General features: G+C 38.5%; 1 protein-coding gene across 3 annotated transcripts in view; it reads left to right on the top strand.

The window, feature by feature from the left end:
* The first annotated feature begins 756 nt into the window (after positions 1-756).
* The window catches only part of sp4 (sp4 transcription factor), a 55991-nt gene continuing 34329 nt past the window's right edge, over positions 757-22418 (top strand). The window contains exons 1-3 of one of the 3 annotated variants that reach the window (XM_039736410.1): positions 757-1205; positions 1606-1688; positions 2183-3734. In XM_039736410.1, the coding sequence (XP_039592344.1) occupies positions 1199-1205; positions 1606-1688; positions 2183-3734 (1642 nt within the window). In that variant the 5' untranslated portion in view covers positions 757-1198. Of the gene's footprint in view, positions 1206-1255; positions 1521-1605; positions 1689-2182; positions 3735-22418 lie in introns of those variants that run through there. The other 2 variants (XM_039736412.1, XM_039736411.1) reach the window with 2 other exon arrangements.

Genomic DNA, 22418 nt, shown 5'->3' with positions numbered 1-22418 from the left:
GATGTGCTTGTGCTGTGTTCATTCACAATGAATCCTATATTGTGCTTGTAGTATTGTACAAAAATATTTGAACAGATGCGCCTTTCTTTGCACTCGGGTAAGAAACTGAGCTAAAGTGAGTACCGTTATATTTTAAATACTTGTTGATCTGCGCGTCAGCTTCTTGTCAGCTAAACTGGCTCTTATGTCCGTATTTGGCTAGGGAAATATCACCAGAAATGTAGACACCAAAACATGTGGCCTGATTTTTTTTTGTAACCACTGTAGTTAAGCGAGTAAGAAGGAAACTTTAACTTCCCCAGACTGAGAGCTAAAGAATAAAGGTGTCCCTTCCCCATCCCCTTTCTCTTTGCACAGCCCTCACAATGAAGCTACGCTGCCCTGCCCATTATTTCGTCTTCTCAACCTAACTAGACCACCACGTACCACCTTTTTTGGAGTTGCATCATAGGAATAGTAGTCCGCGTGATAGAAGGCTCAGCAAAAGAAGACTCCTAAATCTACAAGTCCCAGGATGCATTGCGAGAGAAGGGCGGCGATTCGCCACAGGCAGTGGAAAAAAAGGCGGGACGTCCGCCCACTTTTAGAATTAAATTAAATCTTAAATCAAAGAGCAGATTGCTGTTTTTGCTTCATCTGTTGAAGGCACATATCCATTATTTGATTTTAAATATGTTCAAAAGGGCTTTGGAATAATAAAAGGACAGGATGAAGATCTCACTTCTATTATATAATGGGGGGCGTTAATACATGCAGCCAGTGGGTTTGGCTGATACTGATTGGGGAAATGAGGGTGGGTGGTTCTTGTTGGGGAAAGAAAAAAAACAGCAATTGCAAATACCCTTTGCAGACCTGTAAAATGCACAATAAATAAAAAACGGCATGCACGAGTCTGTGGATGATCGGATGAGCGAGTTTTAGATCGACGAGAACGAGGGCAACCCGTGTTTTTGGTTTGCATTTTTTGCCTTTTTGCTGCTGTCGTTGCTTTGGGGGTTGGACCGCCCTTCCTCACAAACCTGCCAGTCATCAGAGAGAGGAACCTGATTATCCCGGCCGGAGGAGCTACGCCACAGCCCAGCAGCAGCCATTCGTGGAAAATAGGCCGTCCTTCTCTGAGCTTCAGCCAGCCTCTGAATCCACACCGTCCGGCCTTTTTTTCTTAAACTACTCCTCTCTGTATTTTTATTAATGCGGGATGAGTGGTACGTTACCCTCCTCCCCTGCTTCCTTACCCCTCCCCTCGTTCTGCAAACCCCCCGTCTGCGTTTTGTTTCCGTTTCTGATTATTTATTTATTTTTATTTTGTGCGTGTCTGTGTTTTGTGTGGACATATCTTGCGCTGTGTTTCTATCGGAGGTCGACCTGTTAGCATTTTTTAATGTCTGAAAGAGAGTGAGACAACCTCCTTTAGGGTGTTACTTTGTATCCATTGGGTCGGGTTTCGGACCACGTTTTGAGTCCCCCCCGCCTCCCCTCCTTTATTTTAAATCGGAGGTGTATTATTAGTGACTGATTAAGTATAAAGTTGTTTTATATGTTTTATCGGTGATTTTTTTCCACAAGTATAAAGACGTCTTTTAAAGGCATGTTTTCTTTTTCCAGATCGAAAGAAAGAAACGATGGCGACGGATGGAGGCAAAACTGGAGGTGAATACAGTAATAAAGGCAAAACTTCTGGATCGCAGGTAAATTTGAATGCATCCTGCACACGATGTACAGCTGTCCTCCCCGTTTTTTGTTGTTGCCGCCTTCAGATGGACACTCCCTGCCCCCGTGTGCTTTGGTTACACGCTGGCTGTCATCCACACCTCCCCTGTCATATAACTTTGCAGTGTGCATTTTTGGGAATCGAGGCAGTGCTTTGGGCTCACATAACTACTGCGATCGTGTGGAACGGATGTTTCAAAGGTAAATTCCGTTGTGCATCACATGGCGCCAGTCGGGCTGACGACACTACTGTTAGTTTTATTAGCAGTACCAGTCTTAAATGATAACTGAAAAGCCCTCTTTTTCGAAACGTGTCTCTTATGACAGCCTTGATTCCGCTTTTTTTACCCCGGTACCCCTCCCCCGTTTCAGGTGATGTTTTCCCAGCGAGCATTTAATTCACACCCACTCTCTCGTTCTAAACCCGCCCACCTGTATTATTTATTTATTTCTTTTTCCCCCCCTCTTACAGGACTCTCAGCCCTCTCCTCTGGCCTTGCTCGCAGCCACCTGCAGCAAAATAGGAGGTACACCAGGCGAGGGACAAGGGGGTGGTCAGCAGCAGCAGATAATTATTGACCCGAGCCAAGGCCTGGTGCAGCTACAGAATCCGCCACAGCAGCTGGAGCTGGTGACGACGCAGCTGGCTGGAAACGCCTGGCAGATTGTTGCCGCCGCCCCTACAGTGTCGAAAGACGGGATCGTGCACTCGGGGGTTGCCGTGGCCCCTGGCTCAGCAGCGAGCAGCAATGAGTGTTCTACGGCCAGCAAGAATAAAGCCGGCACCACCTCCAGCCATACAGCGGCCGGCCAGCAGCAGCAGTTTCAAGTCATCCACGTGCAGAATATGCAGAACCCCGCGGGGGGCATCCAGTATCAAGTGATTCCACAGATCCAAACAGTTGAGGGCCAACAAATCCAAATTAGCTCTGCGAACGTGCAGCACGACCAGATCCAGCTCATACCCGCCGGTAACAACCAAGCCATCCTCGCCACTCCGAGCAGGACGTCCTCCGCCAACATTGTGACCCAGAACCAAGCGATCCCTCTGCAGATCAGGCCTGGCATGTCTTTCCCATTGCAACTGCAGGCACTCCCTGGCGCTCAAACTCAAGTGGTGACCACCTTACCCATTAACATAGGCGGAGTCACTCTGGCATTGCCCGTGATAAACAATGTGGCTGCGGGAGGAGGGTCTGTCCAGCTCGTCCAGCCCTCCGACGGTGGGGTCTCCAACGGGAATCCCATGGTTTCCACGCCTATCTCCACAGCTGTCAGCAGTGCCATGCAGGAATCTCCCTCCTCCTCCTCCACCTGCACTACAACTACTACAACCACCGCCACCTCTCTGTCCAGCAGTGACAACCTGGTAGTGAGCTCTTCCGAGGCGAGCTCATACACAGGGGCGTCAGCCCCCACGGACACTGCCGGCGAGCAGGAATCACAGGTACCTCCGGCCACGGACACCGCGGACAGTCAGAGTTCAAACCAGCTGCAGGCCAATGGTCTGTCCGATCAGCCGGGTCAAATTCAGCAGGTGCAGATTGTGGGGCAACCAGTTTTGCAGCAGATTCAGATCCACCAGCCTCAGCAGCAGCTTCTACAGGGTCTTTCCCAACAGGCCATCCAGCTGCAGCCGGGACAGGCTCTCCAAGCAATCCAGCCGAACGTGCAGCTGCAAGCGGTGCAGAGTCCCACCCAGGTGCTCATCCGGGCCCCGACATTGACGCCTTCTGGGCAGATTAGTTGGCAGACGGTGCAGTTGCAGAACATTCAGGGTCTCCCCAACGTACAAGTACAGAATACAGGGGTCCCCCAGCAGCTTACGCTGACACCGGTGACTTCAAATGCGACCGGAGGCACTTTCGCCCAGATCGCACCACTTACTGTCACTGGGACGCCGATTACTTTGAACGCGGCACAACTTGCATCTGTGCCAAACATTCAGACGGTGAACATCGGAAACCTTGGCACCGCAGGGGTACAAGTACAAGGATTACCTGTTACAATCACCGGGGTGGCAGGTAAGGCAGAATGCACTTGTGGATTTTTTACAGTTTGAAGGGTGAGGTTGGTGGATTATTTAAAGTTAGTGGATATTAGTGCTTGTATATAATTGTTCAACATATACGTTTTAAAGAGTAGGCTTTGATCTTCATTATATTCAGGTTTGGAAAATGATACCGTAGCTTCTTCTGTTTTGGCTTCTAGTTTCTTTTAAATCTGAAAGAGTTGAATTTGGAAACTTTTCTTGGAATGCAGAGAATGGAAATAGGAATACTGTACAAATTTAAATATACAGTATATGTGTTTTTGGAGTATTTATGTATATTTTCAAAGTGCAGGAAGACCTTTTATGTTTTCTTTTAAATGTTATACAAACACGTTTCATTTTTATGTAGTTTTTGGTTTGTTTGCAGATTTATGTCTTAAAAAAGACTATTGTCCAAAGTAGTGCAACTAAAAGAATCCCCAAGTCAAAAAGTTAAAATTGTCCAGGGGTTATTGAATGCATGTGTTGTGGTCAGTTACGTGTCTGTGCAAATTTTATTCTTGATGAGAGTTGTGTGGACTTTATTTGTATGTTTTGTGACATCTGCACATATAATTTGTCATCAGTATTATTGTTAGTTTATTTAGTTATACATTTTTTTTCATTGTACGGTATTCTAGTATTTTGTAATTCTTTTTTTCATATTTGTAGCAAGTGTTAATTTGATACAGTTCATACTTTTGCTTCACAGTTCTGGGGATCTATGTTTAATTTCTTTATGTGGTTTTCGTTGGTTGGGAGTTTGCAAGTTTTATCTGTCTCTGAATTAGGATGTTCTCCATGTAGTTTGGCTTCTCTCACATTACAGTGATGTGCATGTTAGGTTCAATGGAAGCTGTGATTTGGTCTGTTATGCATAAGAATTAAAATGCCCCACAGCAGATGGACATCTCTTCCAAAACTGGTTCCTACCTTGTGCCTGATTCTTTTGAAATAGGCTTTTTTTAATGATGATAAAATGGATGGGTAGATCAATTAGTGGGTGTGTCTGTCCAGCCATGGGCTAACGTCCTTTTCATCATTAGCTCCAGATCTCCACCTCATGCTGCTAGCTCTCCTTGGCTGTATAATGGGTACAGCCCTTTCAGAAAATCAGTGAATGTATGGATGGAAATATTTATTGCTAATATTGCTCCTTTTGGTCCTTCATGTTAATGTTTGCAATTAGACTGTTGCAAAGTAACAATAGCAACCTGACACTAAGTCTTTGCAGATTTTGAACGATTCTTTTATTTTGATGCACTGAACAGAGCTGCAGAAATTTTTAGTTTGACTCTTGACAGTATTTAAAGACAATAACAAGTAAAAACCTAACTAAATGTTTGTGTGGTAAAATCTTTTTCCTGTTTATACTAACAAATTTTAAATCATTTGAAGTTTGTGCAATGAAGTTATTGTAGAAGTGTTCTAATATGTATTTTTCATGGTGATCTTAAAGTAAACTGTATTCCAAACAAATTATTCAGAACAGAGAAAAAAGGTAGCCACAATAAACCGGTTCTGAATGACTGGGATTTAATTAACTACCTTAAACATGTTTTCTTTATTAAATGGCATGTGCCTCCTCAGAAAAGTAGCAAAAGGCAAAGTGAGAATTTTAGTGCAGACCTCTGTATTCTGTCTGGAATTTAATGCTCCATCTCCTGCTAAATTTACTTGGAAGTTAAAATTGTACCTATAATTGCATTTCACTTAAATCCTACATTGTCATTTTTCAACTAATAATGGTTTTCTGTATTAAAAAGCCTTCAAAATATAGATTATATATATATATATTATTAGTTTTATTAATACACAAGTCTATTTACTGAGTACTCTTAATCTGATATGATTTAACTTCTAACTCATAAATCCAGTTATTTAAATATATTATTCAGAAAAGCATTAAGAATAGTGCAAATTAAGCATTTAATTATCACTTCAACACTAGTTTCCAGTGAATTGGACTGGTGTTAGTATCACATGCAGCATGTACCGTTTATTCATAAAGTAGTGTTTTCTGGGGGTAAAAAAGCAAAACATTAATCAGATACACTTCTATAGAATGTAGTAACAATTTAGAAGTAGACGACAGGTGTATATAATGTTTTTTTAAATGTCATTATTTAAAAATGAAACTAACACTAGTATGTTGCTACCATTATCAAGGAACTGAAGCACATGCATGCACAACTTAACAAACTCGTGAAACAAAATGACTATAAGGCATGTGAAGCAATATCAGTCACAGATTACATACATAAAGTGACCCCCCTCAAAACTCTAATAGAAAATGTACTTGTTATTCAAAAATTAATTCTTCATGATTTCAAAAGAATGTATAGTAACTGGATATGTTTAGTTAATTTAATAAAAAAGAAATCTACTTCTTTTTATTTTTGGGCTTCTTATGATACTTACCAAGGCTGTGGTCTATATCCTAAAGTAAATTTTTATCTTCACTCTTACCTAGAAATAACCACGTCATAATAGTGACAACAGTCTATTGAATGAAGAATTTATATTTCCAAAAATGCTTTTTGTATGTCAACTGTTTAAAAAACATAATACTTCTTCTGTTAAAAAATATCTTCATATTTTTTAGCTGTACTTTTTCATTCTTATAAGGGGTGGAATGAAGTAGCATTTTTTTTAATAACCTTGTCACTTGCAACAAGCACACCCACTGTGGAAGACATACTTTGATAATTTTTCCTTAGGTCTTTTTTAAAAGCACAAACCACAAAAGATAAGGATGCATTCTGAGCTAATTAAGTAATATATAAGAAAAAATAAACACTCCAACACTCCATGTCATTTTAGTAGTGTGCCGCATCAGTTAGCACTGTCATATCTCCGCTTCAGAGGGCTATTTTCAGATCCCCATCTGGACACTCTTAATGTAGGTTTATTCATATTAAATGACAATTTATGTGTTTTAGGTTAGTTGGTGGATGAACAAGTATGGGGGAGGGGTGTTTGAGTGCACTCTGATGAATTGGTACCCAGTTTAAAGTTGGTACCCAGTTTAAAGTTGGTTGCCACCTTGTATATAATGTTGTTAAAACAAACACTGTTACCCATGAGTCTGAACTGAGTTAAGTTATTTGATGATGGATCAATTGCATCTATGGGATGGAGTAGGTTTTTTTTTTGTAACATGAATATTGAGATGTAATATGTTTCTATGAGGAAAAAAAAGTGTGTAAATGACTTTTTAAAAATATATCTTTTTCAAACAAGAAGCAAATATAAAAATGGTTTTGGGTGGTTTTGTGGTATTGGCAAGCATCCTGAAATTTACATATATGTAAAAAATAGTGAATTTCCTCTTTAGATTATATCTCTGTTAACTGTCCTTTTATTTTTCAGACTACTTTGCTTATTTTAACATTTAATTTCACAAATTGTTTTAAAAGATTAAAAAGAGGGGTGTGCACGGTTGTTCAGTAGTGTGCGGTGTTTCTTCGCTGCTCCATGGAACCGTTTGGTTCTTAGTGCCCATCTGTATGATGTTTACAAGTTCTGACTGTGCCCGTTTGAGCTTTCTCAGGGTAGTTTGGTTTATCTGATACATTCTAAATGTGCACACAATAGATTTATTAGGTGAGTTGAGTTAGCATGGCACCCATTCCAAGATGGGTTTACTGCATTGTGCTCTATGCTGCCATGATTGTCACTGGCACATTAAGGCACTGATTTGGATTTAACAAGTTCAGATATGGAAGAATGAATTTAAGAGGAGATATTAATTTAAAATGTAATTCCCTACCCTAATAAAATAGTTTTGTTGGGATTGAGGTTGGTATATTTGATACTCAATATTTGATTTCATTACCCATAATCATGAGTTGTACATGTCTGGCTAAGTGATGTTTGGCTTAGAAGAATGCAAAGCTATGCAACATTAAATATGCACAAAGATGAGGCAAACTTTCACAGGGATAGCGAAGCAGAGAAAGGCAGTTTTTATAGCGAGTTAGTCAGGTAACTTCACATTTCCCCAAATTCATTCATTTTGTTGTGTGTTCAAAAATGTTAACATGTACGTTTGACATTTTATACATTTTTGATCAATGTTTTAATTATACATTTTTTTTCACCGTGCATCAGTCAGATTTTCTGCAGGTCTGATCACCAAACATGCAAATACATATACTTAAAGCATGCTGGATTAAATACAAATGAAAATTGGTGATAGTTATTGATTGACTCAATATGCTAATACTAATTTACTTTCCTTGCTTTTTGTTATGTAACTGTACACCATTTCAGAACACATCATGGTAGTATGAGAGTCCAACAAAGCTGAGCTCATCGCCTGGCAGGGAGCTGAAAGCTTGGTCATAATGTCTGTGCAATCTTGTCAGTGTAACCTCTAGTTCATTTATAGAAGGGTTCTTGACCGAGAATGAACATCAAGCAAATTAGAGAAATTTACAGTTATTTACACCAGCCTTATTAAAAATGGACCAAGTCCTGTTTATCTAATATCTACATCTCTAATTTGTTATTTTCATAAATTCAATTATTGCCACAATAACATCTGCTACAGTCAGAAAAATGTAACGTGCATGGATATGAAGATATACAGCTTAAAGTTAAATGAATGGAAATTCTAGTAAAACAATGTCTTAAACAAATGAGCAATGAATTCCTGGAACACTGACATGCATACAAACACTTATTCACACCAAGCCAGTTTAGAGTCTCCAGTTATTGTGATGTGGGCATTTCAGAGGGGTTTAAGAACAGGGAGTACCCAGTGAAAAATCAATGGTGCAGGGAGAACATGGAAACTTTAGCATGATACTGTGACAACACTGGAAAATGAGCCCAAATTATGGGAGCTGTGAAGCATCAGTATTAACCTTGAAGCACTGCCTTAGCACAGTGGTATTTTCTGTGGGTTTTAGTAAGAATTTATTTTTAAAACATTTATTTGTTTCTATAAATGCATTCATTTTGTTCAGTGCTTATGATAACATTTACTTTTGACATTTTATGAATTTTTGCTCTCATCTTCCCATTGGGTGTTTTTATATTTTTCATGCAAGTGCAACTAACCAGTAAAATGTAATATTTGCATATTTCACATTTTACGTGTAATTATGATGAGCAGCTGTCCATATTTCTTTGAAACAAGCACTCTACACACTTAACGCTGGAGAAACCTCTAAAGCTTCTTCTTTCAGGTTCATTTCCTGTTCTGAAGAGCTTTGCTACTACTCCCACTCAGGCTTTATCTTCCTTAGGCAGAGTAGGTGCTGTTTTAATGTGTGAAACCTTATCAATATTAGTCATGGTGAGTAGGCAGATGTATGAGACCTGCCAGGATAATGTCCTTCGAAAATGTTAACCTATGGCCTTATTGATGTAGACAATGTTTTTGTTTTAAAAATGTCATGTTTTCTGTTGTTCATGATTTAATATTTTCTAAAAATCTTTATTCATTCTTCAACATTATGACATAAATTATTCATGTTTTCCTTGCACAATTTATGCTTTGAGAATAATAATTTCATATTTTGAGAAAACACAGTGATTTATTACTAAAAACTTAAATTTAAAACATTCAGTACTCAGCAAGCGCTTGTCATATTTTCCTCTATGGATATTCACCATTTAATCGCAGAATTGGTATAAGAATTGCACGCATATTGTATTATTATGTACAGTAAGTATCAGTAATTTGATATATTCAAACTGTACATTTATATTTTGATTTTGATGTGAAAAGTTTATCATGTATTCATTTATAAAAAAATTTTTGGTCTTTAAGGTTAAGTTGTAACCATTTTTAAATACTGCCATGGTGGCACAGATAGTAATTGGATTTATACTTTTATTTTAAATTAATAATGCCAAAACAGGCTGTCATTCAGGGGTGAGTTTTCTGAAGGCATTCAAACTTCCTGAGTAACAAATGAATTAAAAAAGTACTGTACATAAGTAATGAATGAGCAACTTTTACGCCGGTTTCCTGAAAGTTTGTTATGAATAGAATCCTACAATCGAAAATAAAGCATAACTCGGGTAACACCACCCCACAGCAAGCCGTAAAAGTCAGATACATTGAAAATGTACTCCATCAACAATTTTTAAAGTGCTGTGATTAGTCCTTTAATAAGATGAAATAAGTGTGACAAAAGAAAGGTGAAGTGAAAACACTGTCGCATTAAAGTTCCAATTAAGCAAAATCCTGTATATAAGCACCTAAGCAGACACCTTTGCTGTTTTCCGCTAAGTGTTACTCAATGTAATTAATCATTACTGTACTCTCTCTACATATAGACAACCACCACCTACTCAGGAAGGAGACTATCCTTGACAACACATAGTTCAAATATTGTCTTTCAGTTTTACTGTTGTGAGTTTTTTTTCTAAAGTACATGATATGCATAATTTAACAGTAATAGAAGTAGTAAAAAAATGACCCACTTCTGCAGTCATTTCCACATAAACAATACAAATAATAACACATCTACCTCTAATGAAATCAAAGATAAACCAAGCAAAATATTCATCTGAATTCATTTCAGATGACCATCTGCCTCATTTTTACACCAGCCTGGGCATCCTGTCATCTAAGATGTGGCATTTGGTTGTTGTCAGCCTCTATAACCACCACAACCTCCCCTACTTGTATTCCTCATCTACAATGGGCAGTGAAACACCTTCTTATATAATAACATTGTGTAGCATGGCACACACAACTTGTGAGTACCTGATGCCATCTGAAGATATATGGAGACATCTGAAGTGCATTTTCCACATTCCTATTGTGCATATTTGCTGATATGCAGCATTATACTGCTCTTCAGCCATTGTCTATGGAGTACTTATAGTTGTCAGTTCATATAAGTGAAGAGGATAGGAGCTTTGACCCAATTGGAAACTGCCCCCAAATTCACTGCCCGTTGCCTTGCAACAGATTTCTGAATTGCCCCAGATAAATACTTCATGGGTACTTCTGGACCACTTTGCCACAACATCTGTAAAGAGCCCTTGATGACTCTGTATTACTTGCATGTGGTGGCTGGGCCTAGGCATGTGAATTGGTATGAGTGTCCCATCCATCACTCCAACAATGCATAGGATGCTGCAGATGGTGTTGAACCTGATGTGACTTTCACACAGTGCTTCAGATGTGGATGGAAACACTGTATCTGTTTACTTGAGAAAGAAGAAGCCTGGTGACTCTCTGTGTATAGCGTTGGACACAGCTGCCTTGTGCATCCCTGATCCTGCTGGAATCCTCTAGTGGTGTAATATCTTCGTATTACTAGTAGCTGAACAACAGGTGTCAGGGCATATTAGTGATGGATGGGTCAGGACAGGTATTTCTCCACCAACTGCAGTAGTGCTGTTATTTCAGCTCTTGTCAACCTATATGTCTCCAATATTGCACTTAGAGTGAGCGAGCTGGTTTAATTGTGCCTGTACTGCTGCATTATCCACATAAATTGGTTACATGGACGAAGTAGGTGTCCTTGTTGCCGTCTCTGGTTCAGGAGGAAGATTCTTTGCCATGATGACATTGTCTTCATAATAGCAATTAAGCCTGAATTGTTCTTTTTATAGTTTATATCAAACTGGAACTCATTATTTTATAGTGTGAGAAGTTGCCTGAACACCACCAGACTGACACCAGTATGAGTACAAAAACACACTCGTTTATTTACAGCAAGTCCTAACAAAGCACACCCTGCTCCCACACTAAACACCCCTAAACACGGGCCTTTCAAACGTCCGTGGGCCGCCTTTCTTCCTTCTGTCGCTGGAGCTTCGTCCACCTCCAGCTCCCGACTTTTCCTGACTGTAGGAAGGCGGCCCCCTTTATAGTCACCTGGACGTGCTCAAGGTGCTTGCTGACATTCTTCTAGCGGAAGTTCCTGGTTTGGCGGAAGTGCCGCATGAGCACCCATAGCACTCCGGGCGTCGCTGGAAGGTCCTTCCTCCACCTTTCCAGGTGTGGCAGAAGTGCAGATCTCCCAGGCTTCGGACGCCCCCTAGCGATAGTCACGGGCCCCCACGGATTTGAGCCTCCCTGCTACTTCCCCGTGGTCCCCTTGCTATCCAGAGCGGTTGCCCCCTCATGGCCCTCGGGACGTATAATCCTTCCAGGCGTCCCGGCTGGTTCTGACACCCAGCCTCCTGCCACAATAGTTGTGTGAAGGCATTGATTAACTCCCACTAGGCAAGTCTTTTCATATAGCACAATGATTAGTCCTCAGAGTTTCATGTTTGCATTACTTTATGGACATATATATTTGACTTTGGTCAAATATGATGTATAGTAGTGTTTTTTTATTTCTTTTCTTTGGGTTTTTTTTTTTTTTGTAATTCCTTTGGCATTTCCAGCTATTTGTTATGCAGTTGCATCCTGACACTCTCTTTGGCGGCCACTGTCTGTTGCTTAGGTAATGCAGGAGGTAGCAAGATATTCTTCAGGATTAACATACGAGTTGGATCAGACTTAGCCGATAAACAAGTTTAATATACTAGTTTAGTTACAAAGAATTTTGGGAAACCCCATTTCTTGCAATGCACATATCTAAGTACAAGTTAACATTATTCTTAGTGCTACAAATATTTCAGTAAAATCCACCCAAGAATAATTAGTGAAAACAAATTAATGTGACATTATAAAGGCACGTGTAGAATATATTTGTCAAACTGGAATACTTGTTTCTGTTAAGCTCTTACTTAAAGTACTGATTTGATATAGCAGTACATTATGTTCTCACTATTCAGGCAATGTTTATTCTATTTTAAAACATTTATTTTATAAAAATAGTTTTGATTTTTCTCTACACTCCTTTGTGTATCAAATGTATTACTATTTTAAGTAATTTAATAAATAAAATTACTATGAACAGGGTACATAATAACCCATGACTTGATAAGTTAAAATGTATGTATGTGCTATCTGATAGGAAAAATATAACCTTTGCCTTTCAAGCTCCTCTTTAGATACGGGATGGTTTGTTGTTGCTACTAAATTATCAGTTTTCATTGAACATTTTAAAAGTGTAGGGTGACATATTGGTTAATTATGGCAAAAGCAATGATTTTGGCTTTACAAAATGACAAAAATCATTGATTATGATAGTTTAATGCATTGTACTGCCAGAAAAAGGTTTGAAAACTCTGTTTCATAATCTGTAGCTACCTTTTGTTAATTTTCCAGCAACTGAAAATAAGCCAGTGAAAGATTTGAATTTGTGAGGTTTCATAACCTGTAGCTGCTATTTTTCAATCCTGTGTTTTATTTTCCAGCATCTCAAAATTTAATGCAAAGATAGCAGGACCTGTAGGTTTAGGTAAAATGCCCAGTGGGGGCTAAACAATCTTTTGGCCTTGGAACCCGTGTTTTTGATTTTTCCTCCATCTTAACTGGAGGTTTTTTCTGTCCTCCCAGCCATCTGACCTTATCATCGTAATCATATCTAGAGACAATATAATACTGTATAGAAGGACAGAGCCCCATATCCTAGGCACAATGACACAGTCTTGGGTTCAACAAGCATATTTTTATTTAGCATAATACCTTCACAATAAAGTTTTTTTTTTTTCTTCTTTCCCTATCCTCCTTCTCATCCTTCAATCCTTCCAGGTGGGCATTGTACTTCTCCTCTCCCAACTCTAACTCGCCTGGGTGAAGCTATGTGGCTACTTTTATGCAGGAACTTGGGAGTACTTCCATTCCCACTGTACTGCACCAAACAAGCACTTCCAGGTCAGGCAGAACCTCCTTTAAACAAATAATCATCCTGCCTGCAACTCTCATGCAACCCTGCAGGTGCGCATATTGAAAATCCACCAGAGGGATGCTGCCACCAATAATACTGGGAGGGGAACTGGGCTCTATCCATTGTATAGGCTGCCCAGTCCGAATGCCAGCCAATCTGTGTCACCTATAATAGTAGCAAAAATATGTCTCTCTGTTTGGGTGTATATTTTTAGGGTTTTTCTTCATGTGTATATTCTTACTTTTAAAAAGAAGTTCAAAGATGCTTGAGACTCAATGGTAACTGCATAGTTACAGTAGAGTTATTGGTTTAAATGATCAAAATTTACATATTTATTTATAAAGATTTATACAAATTGGCCGAGTACCAATTATATTAAGGTAGATATCTATCTATCTATCTATCTATCTATCTATCTATCTATCTATCTCTTTCTTAGTTTTGTTTGTGCAGACTGTTTTCTGTTCTCCTTTAGTAAATTCCCTAGTGCCTGTGTTCATCTTACCATCATGGGGATGCATCTCTGTATTTTTAAATGGAAATGTACTTAATTAGTAACTTTGATAATGAATCTGTAGGGGAATGTTTCCACTATGTCATGTTGCAGTTGCACAACAAAGTACTTAATCTGTTCTTTTTATACGCATTACTTTTGGGTGAAAAATCTTCATGTAATGTTGTCATTGTCATATAGTGCTAATTTTAACATCAAAACAAGATCAAGTGACTATTTACAAGGAAGCTTTGCAGGGTAATGGCCATGAATGTAAACATTAATTCCCTTTTTGTCTTTTTAAAGTTTGGTGAAAAGCAGAATATTCCTCAACATCAGTGGTGACAATTTTGTTAATATAAAGCTAGTTTCAGATGCCATATATGTAGACTATTGTATACCACGCAAATCCAAGAATGGCAATCACTTTCTGTTCCCTCCGATCTTTGGAGGGATGAAAAATAATGGAGGGTGAGAGTGTCCTGAGAAAGTTTTGATTAAATTAAATAAATATATTTGTACTAAAATTAACCAATTTATTAAAACTAAAATTGAAATGTAATTGTTACATCATTTAAGTCCAAAATGTCTTTGAGTTGCTGCACTTATAAGTAAAACAAATACCGGAGTGCAAAGGTTTAAATGAAGTAAATTGGAAAGAAAAAAATCATAAAATGGTAAATTCAAAATAGTTAATCAAAAATTTCCTTATAAACAACATTTTTTGGTAAAGATGGTTTCCTGTCCTTGAATCAGCTCTCCCTGGTATGGAATAGTTAAAACATTTACTTTAACTTCACACGACGCCGGACTCTTGAAAAGGCAACATAAAGTTGTCCATGTCCAAATACAGGCTCAGATGGGTGAATCCCTACTCTGTCCATGGTTTGTCCTTGGGATTTGTTGATCGTCATGGCAAATGCAGCCTTAATGGGAAATTGGTGTTGTTTAAGTTTAAAAGGTAATTTTATCCCAACTTTGTTAGGATTGTGTTGTGGTAATCTGGCCGGGCTAATAGTGTTTAAATATTCTAATGGGAAATTAAGATGCTCTTTTTCATGTTCAGAATCGACACTGTCAGTAGTTAGAAAGACGTGGCTTTCTCCAGGAAGCCATCCAATATATGCAGTGGTGTGCGCGTTCGCATTCTGGCGGCGGTTGTATTGTGCACGGCTTGCTTCTGGCCTCCGCCATCCGTGCATATATACAAACATTACTAAACGAAGGTTGTATATGCGGTGGTGTGCACGTTTGCATTCGGGCGGCGGTTGTATTGTGACCTGAAGTTTAGTTTACAGGTTGTGTTGTGGTGTGGTGTTTGTGCCCCACCTAGTGACACTGGGAAGCCCCTGGGTATTGACTCTGGGACACTGAGGCGCTGTGCTGCTGGCCTCTGGCATCCATGCATATATACAACCTTCGTTTAGTAATATAGATTTTTTTAATATAGCACTAGATTTCTGTGTGTTTGGATACTGCAAGTTTTGTGCAGTTGTGGCTGATTTATTTTATGGCCAGAAGTATGTGGGTGTCCTCCTCAAATTTACTGAGTTCAGGTTTTTCAGCCACATTCATTATTAACAGGAGGATAAACTCAAGCACATAGCCTTGCATTCTCTGTTGATGAACACTGGCAGTAGACTGGGTCATACAGTAGAACTCAGACTTTAGACATGGCATTAGCGCATGCTCCCCAACCTGTCGTAAGATGCCACCTTTGCCACAAGTCGGTACATAAAACTTGTGCTATGCTAGACACCTGGTCAATCTATAGGTACTGTTATTGTGAAGTGGAAGTCTAGGAGCAACAACAGTTCAGGTACTTTGTGGTAGGCCATTCAAACTCACAGAGCAGGCCAAGTACTGAAGAACATAGTACATTAAAATTGCTTATTCTCAGTTGCATCACTCACAAATGAGTTCCAGACTGCCTCTAGAAGCAACATTAGCATAAGAACTGTGAGTTGGTAGCTTCATGAAATGGGTTTTCATGGTGTAGCAGCTGCACACAAGTGTACAATTACTATGTGCAGTCGTGTAAAGCACATTAACATTGGACTCTGGATCACTGGAAATTTGTGCTCTTGAATGATGAATCATGCTTCACTACCTAGTAGCCTGGTGGATGAATGCAGGTTTGGCACATACCAGGAGAATGTTAACTTTTGGTCTGCATACTGGGACTGTTTTTTCAGCTGTTGTCTAGGCTACTTGGTTTTAGTGAAGAGTACTTTTAATGCTACAGCATACAAAGACATTTTAGACAATTGTATGCTTCCAATTGTGTGGGAACGGTTTGAGGAAGGTTCTTTTCTGTGGCAACATTACTGCGCCTCGTGCACAAAACCAGGTCCATAAAGGTATGGCATAATGAGTTTGACATGGAAGAGCTTGAGACCTACACAGAGCCTTGACCTCATCCCAACTTCATGCATTTGGGATCAATTGCAGTGCCAGTTGTGAGCCATGTATTTTTTCCTCCAACATCAGTTCCTGGCCTCACAAATGCTTCTTTGGCTTATTGGGCACAGATTCCCACAGACACACTCCAAAATCTTGAGGAAAGCCTCCCCAGAACTGTAGAGGCTGTTCTAGCTGCAAAAGAGGACCAACTCCATTTTAATATAAATAATTTTGGAATGGGATGTCCTAAAATCTCATATAGTTGTGATGGTCAGGTAAGGGTATGTGATATTGGCAAAAAAATGATCTCTCGATATTTCTGGGATATTGATGATAATGATAGTTGGACGATATTTTGCATCCTTTAAAAATGTGTTTGTAAAAGTCTTGTTGATCTAGTTTGGTCTTGTTTATAGGATATTAATTGTAGCTTATTAATGAGATTAATGGAAACAACAGTTAAGGAAAACAAGTCTTATTTATTTACTTAAACTGAAGTAAAATGACACAAGCATGAAAATCACCAGTCAAAGTATTACTGAGATCAAACAGTGCAAGTGTTTCAAAGTGGCTTACAGGATTTACACAAAAGACCAACAAAACTATTATAATGAGAGCGTTTTAAACAGACACTTGTTCTTAATGTAAACAAGATAAGAATCCAAAGGGAATAAAATACCAATCATAATTTAACTATAGGACATGAACATTACAGTCTAGATAAACAAACTGCTCTGATGTAAGATGACTTGTGCAGCATACAAGCAAGAACAAAAATCTAACATACTGTACTATATTGTAAAAATCCAAAGGTCTGCCAAATAATGCACAGGAAAAAAAATTATATCATTCCTTCTATATAAAAGCGGTTGGGATTGTCCTTCCGTCCCGTGAGTGCTATGCAGGCGCGGAGTTTCACACACGCCCCGTCCATTTTGCAATGCACGATGGCATTTGTAGTTTCGTTTTTCCAGGTAACAGATGATTTTCTACTCCAGACTGTGCGATATCTTCTTCTTCTTTCTTACTATATAAATGAGGTCGGGATTGTCCTTCCGTCCCGTGAGTGGAAAGCGTAGCGGTATTCCGCTTATCACAGACTTACTACTTGCAGCTTGCAGTACGAAGCGACATGATGTGAGCAGAGTTCTGGTGCTCCCATCGTTTCCTTGCTTTTGTGTGCGATGCGCTGGAAAAATAGACAGAATTATGTCTCTGGAAATAATTAATGTTGATAGAGTACAAATGCCTCACCGCGTAGTAAATATCAGGGAGGTTCAAAAGGGCGACCTCAATATAGAAAAAAAGTTAAAATTTCATCACAAAAATAACAGAAACTACGAGTATTAAAGTAATACCGCTCAAATGCAATATAACCAAATTAATGAGTTTGTATAAAATATCAAATTGATCTACATATTGAATTGCCTTAAGAAGTGGTCAACTTAAAAGTCGGTCGCCTTAAAAGGCGGGTCAGCCTAGTTTGTAAACAAATTCTGTCGTATACTTTACAAAGATATAAAAGAACCCAAACCTATAATATTTTTCAGACAAATGACTAACTTCAAGTTCTGTCCAATATTGCACAAAGATATTAGAAAAAATAAAACAATTGTACAATTGTACATAGGAAATTTCAAGTTGAGTGACAAAAACACCAGTCTGTCCACAGCATCTGGCTTAAGAACAGCACGGTTACAAGTTATAACATCTCCTCAGGTGCTGAGAGCCCTCTCAGAAGAGCTGCTTGAGGCAGGGACACACATGTACATTTTTTGCAAGTTTCCCCAATTTGGGGAAATGTAATTCTTCTGTTTTCCATCACTCAAGTGGATTTACACTGTCCAGCTCAAGTATCATCAAGCAGCTTTTGATCTCTTTTTCAAAAGCAGTGTGCACAGACTCACCTCTGAATTCCTGTGTTTTTTTTCCCTGTTTTGCTCCCTCTATGTTGGACAGAGTGGGGCGAAGGGGTGTGGATCTAAGGGGATTTGTTCAAAATGATTAAGAATTTGTTCAGAGAAGATTTTTTTTTTTTTTTTTAACATTTCAGTACTAGATCAGTTTTGCTTAAATTGTATTTTATAGAGGAACAACAGTTTTTGCAACACCAGGTCCGTATGCCATGACTCATTCATCTTGATCTCAGTTTTTTACCTGCAGTGGTTTTGACTATGTTCAGTTACATTTGTCTTAAATTACAGGAAAAAAGGCAATTGATCTCAGCAGAAAAATAAACGTGATCAAGCAGTATGAGGGAGCAAAGAAAGTGAATGAGATTGCATGTGACTTTGTTATCCCACTGAAACCGGTATTTACCACACATGTTGTACTAGTGGGCTACAATGTGCTGCTTTGTAAAAACTGCTGCAAAGGGTTAATGAAACTACACAGAACTCCTTTATCAGTTAATGTTTTATTATAAACGGGCTGAAATGTTAAAAAAAGAAAACATCTGAGTACTCAAACTCTGATGGTACAATTCCTTCTCTCACAATTAACACAATGAACACTGAGAGAGGCTTACACTAATGATGTAACATAACACAGATGGAGGTGTGTTTTTGATTGTTTTTTGCAACGTGAGCGACATACTCGATAATTTTAGCTTGCACGTTGTTAAAGCAACAATTAAGATATAATCTTAGACAATACATATCGCACAATACTGTGGTCTGATGTCCACAGATGTTTGGCCATATAGCTAACTAATGATGTGTAACTATTTTACATCTTTTAGAGTTGCATTTTGCCTGTATTTTTTAATCAAGCTTTATTTGTTGTGGAAATATATGGTAAAATATCTTGCTTGAATAAAACTCTCATTAAATTATCATTACATATGACACGGCAACAAAAACTGTAATCTGTCATCTTATGAACAGAAGAAGGTAGTGCCTTAATGTGTGACAGTGCATTGTCTTTTTTATGTACAAGTAGAATTTGGCAAGAGGGTCTCTTGAGCCAAAGATGGAAAATACATGCTAGTCACAATGGTGCTGATCGTAAGCACATTGCCCAGTGATGTAAGTAATTAAATAAAATTCTTACTGCCCTTTACAGTTGCAGACAGTTTCATACTAGGTTTCTCCTGATATTCTGTGCAGCTTCTCCATGAACACTCCTTGCAGACTCACCGTTCTGTTCTTTTCTTCCTTGGGACATTGAAGAATTTTGCTTACTTGTAGGTGAAGACAGAGCCGGCATTAGAAATGTCTGTGCTAAGTATTTAAACGATGTGTATTGTTCTCTGAATAACACTTCTTTTTGTGATGAACCCCTGCATACATAGACACCACCACCATAAGGAAACATTTTCTAAAATATGTCTGGTGAATTCAGGACGTCTTCTGTGCTGTTATTTGATAGAGTGCTTTACAAAACATATGGGATAATAATGCCAAGATTGAAAAAGGTTGCAGATTTTAAATTAGAAAAATAAGTCAATTTCAGCAGGGGAATGATTTCTACAAAGCAGCCCTTCAAGGAGTAAGTCTTAGGTTTGGAATAAGCATCAGTGAGCAGAAATGAAAGGCTATGTGGTTAAAACAACTATAGGACATTTTTTCTCTCTTGTTAGAATATGCTTAGTGAGGGTCAGTGTTTTAATGCCAGAAAAGTGTTTTAGGTAACAATCAGACTCATAGATTAGAGTGAAATATTTACAACGTAAAACTGTTGACATAAATGCTCTATTGGTCACACTGACTGGTGAAATAAACCGTATGTATTACATCGAACTTAATTCGTTTCGGGAGGCCGTTTGAAGTCCGAATCAATTTTTCCCAGAATTAATAATAGAAAGTGAATGAATCCGTTCCCAGACACTAAACAATACCCATTTCAATAAACATAAATTATGTGTATTTGCTATGTAAGGTAAAAATAACGCAATTAAATGCCATAAATAATAAATCATGAAAACAATGAAATATGTAAATGCTGTATAATAAAATTAAATTTATATATGCAGCGGTTTGTTGTTCTCCATTTTGGTGCATTGTTTCTCCTTTTGTGTATGTGTTGCTGTTTGTCATAATGACATTTAGCTGGGCGAATAACGTCTAACAGCCGGCGCGATCTCCTTTAAATTGGACTATGCAGCGAGCGGACTGTTACAGCGGAGTTTCTCCTTTTCATGACATCCCAGTGAACATAGCCAGGTGTCCTGGGCTAACATTCAGAGGTGGCGCAGGGGGCAGAAATCGGTCTGCAGGGCAGGTGTGTGGGCGAGGCTGCAGAGGCTCCTCTTATGTTTCTCTCAAATGCAAGATCCCCAGCAAATATGATGGATAGCGTGAAGCTACAGGTTGCTGCGAATAAGATTGTTGCATTCTGCTAATTAAAGAGACCTGATTTTATTCCCTCATTCTGGTTACAGGTATCGAGTTATGCCTGTATGTCAACAACAGCTGGTGCACTAAAACTAAGACTGTACACAACAGATGACGTTAACGGTCCCATCATATGTGTCATCTGTTGCTGCATTTTTCTCATGGCGTGCACAGCTCGAACTTAGAAGCATCATTCGAACTCTGGATCAAATGTCTCTTGAAATTATAGTTCCAACTCTGGAACGTTCGAAGTTAGAATCATTTGAAGTATGAGGCACCACTGTAATTTTTTTTCATTGTAAAACACCCTTTATAACCAGTCCACTGCAAACCAAAATGTAACATGGTTCAATGTATGGTATATTATGATTTGGAATTCTAAATCCCTCCCTGCAATTCTTCCACTTTTAGAACATGTTTGGTAAATGAATCTGGACAAAATTACTGTATATAATTTTAGGAAAGAGCGTGTAACATTGTAATTTGTAGGCCTAAATGCACTTTCATGCACCATTGTACTTTTAACTGATTTTTGCAAATAAAAATGGCAACATACCTATTCCAGAATTCCCAAGCCATGTTCTCTTCTATAGAGGTTCCCAAATTTGGAGGGAGTAGCAGGTTGCATTTTGATTTTATAAAAGAGAAAAAAAGTGATTACTGATACAAATTTTTCTGCGTAACCCAAATGTACACAATATAAAAAAATAAGTTTCTTTTGAGGACAATAGCATCAGTGAAGTGCCCCAATTAACCAACCCTTTGCAAAATGTAAGGTGTCATTATTTTTGAAAGAAAAAGGTCAAAGTTATTTAATGTGAAATACTTTTTATATTTTAATTTAAAAAGTAGTATCTTTGGGGCACAGCTCCCGTGTTCTCCTAACCAGAGGGTTTCTTTCTCTTTAGCTAAAATACTCAAATTTTAGATGTGGGTGTGATTACATTTTTATTAGGCATTGCAAGCTCCATCCAGCACAAGTTTCTTCCTTTGACTCTGAATGCAGGTAGTCCTAGAGAGAACAAATTTTATAACTCAAAGCACGTCTGTTTGCTTCTTTAATTCTAAGTACAAAGTCCATGTATGGAGTAGTTCATATTGATGTGAATCATAAACTCCTCCAAATCACTGTATGCCCTCCACCACAAGTTGAAGCCACGGTATGTGAATGTGATCCAAAGATATTATTTAAATGGGGGAAATCTATCATGGTCATAAGAAATAGCAGCCCTTAATTTGATCTAAACATTTTAAGCTTTTTGTATGCACTGACAACAATGGAGTGCAATCCTGCAGAAGAAGCAAGATACAACAGCTTGGTTCAGTAATCTCGCACCAGAAACAAACATTTACACTAGAAATAAAAACTGAAAATGTGGAGTTTTAAGATACTACAAAATCTGTAGTTTTGAACTCCAAGATTCTTAAACATAACAATAAAGTTAGTGATGGTTAATGAGATTTAAACAAAGCTTTAGAAGCAAGTTTCAGAGCAGTCTGTCATTGCAGATCAGGTATACATTTTTAAACACTTTATTAAAAAAAACATGGTAATTTAGTCTCCATACCCATCTGTCAGTCCATCTCTTTTAACAATATGAGTGGGACCAATTAATGGATAGCAATGATTCCTTTTAAGTTATGTTAATGTTTTCAGATGGCTCTCAATATAAGAGTTGATGCACAGGTAG

This window comes from Polypterus senegalus, chromosome 15, assembly GCF_016835505.1.
Source record: "Polypterus senegalus isolate Bchr_013 chromosome 15, ASM1683550v1, whole genome shotgun sequence".
Taxonomy (NCBI): domain Eukaryota; kingdom Metazoa; phylum Chordata; class Cladistia; order Polypteriformes; family Polypteridae; genus Polypterus; species Polypterus senegalus.
Note: the sequence above shows the minus strand (reverse complement) of the source record. Positions and strands in the feature narration are given on the sequence as shown.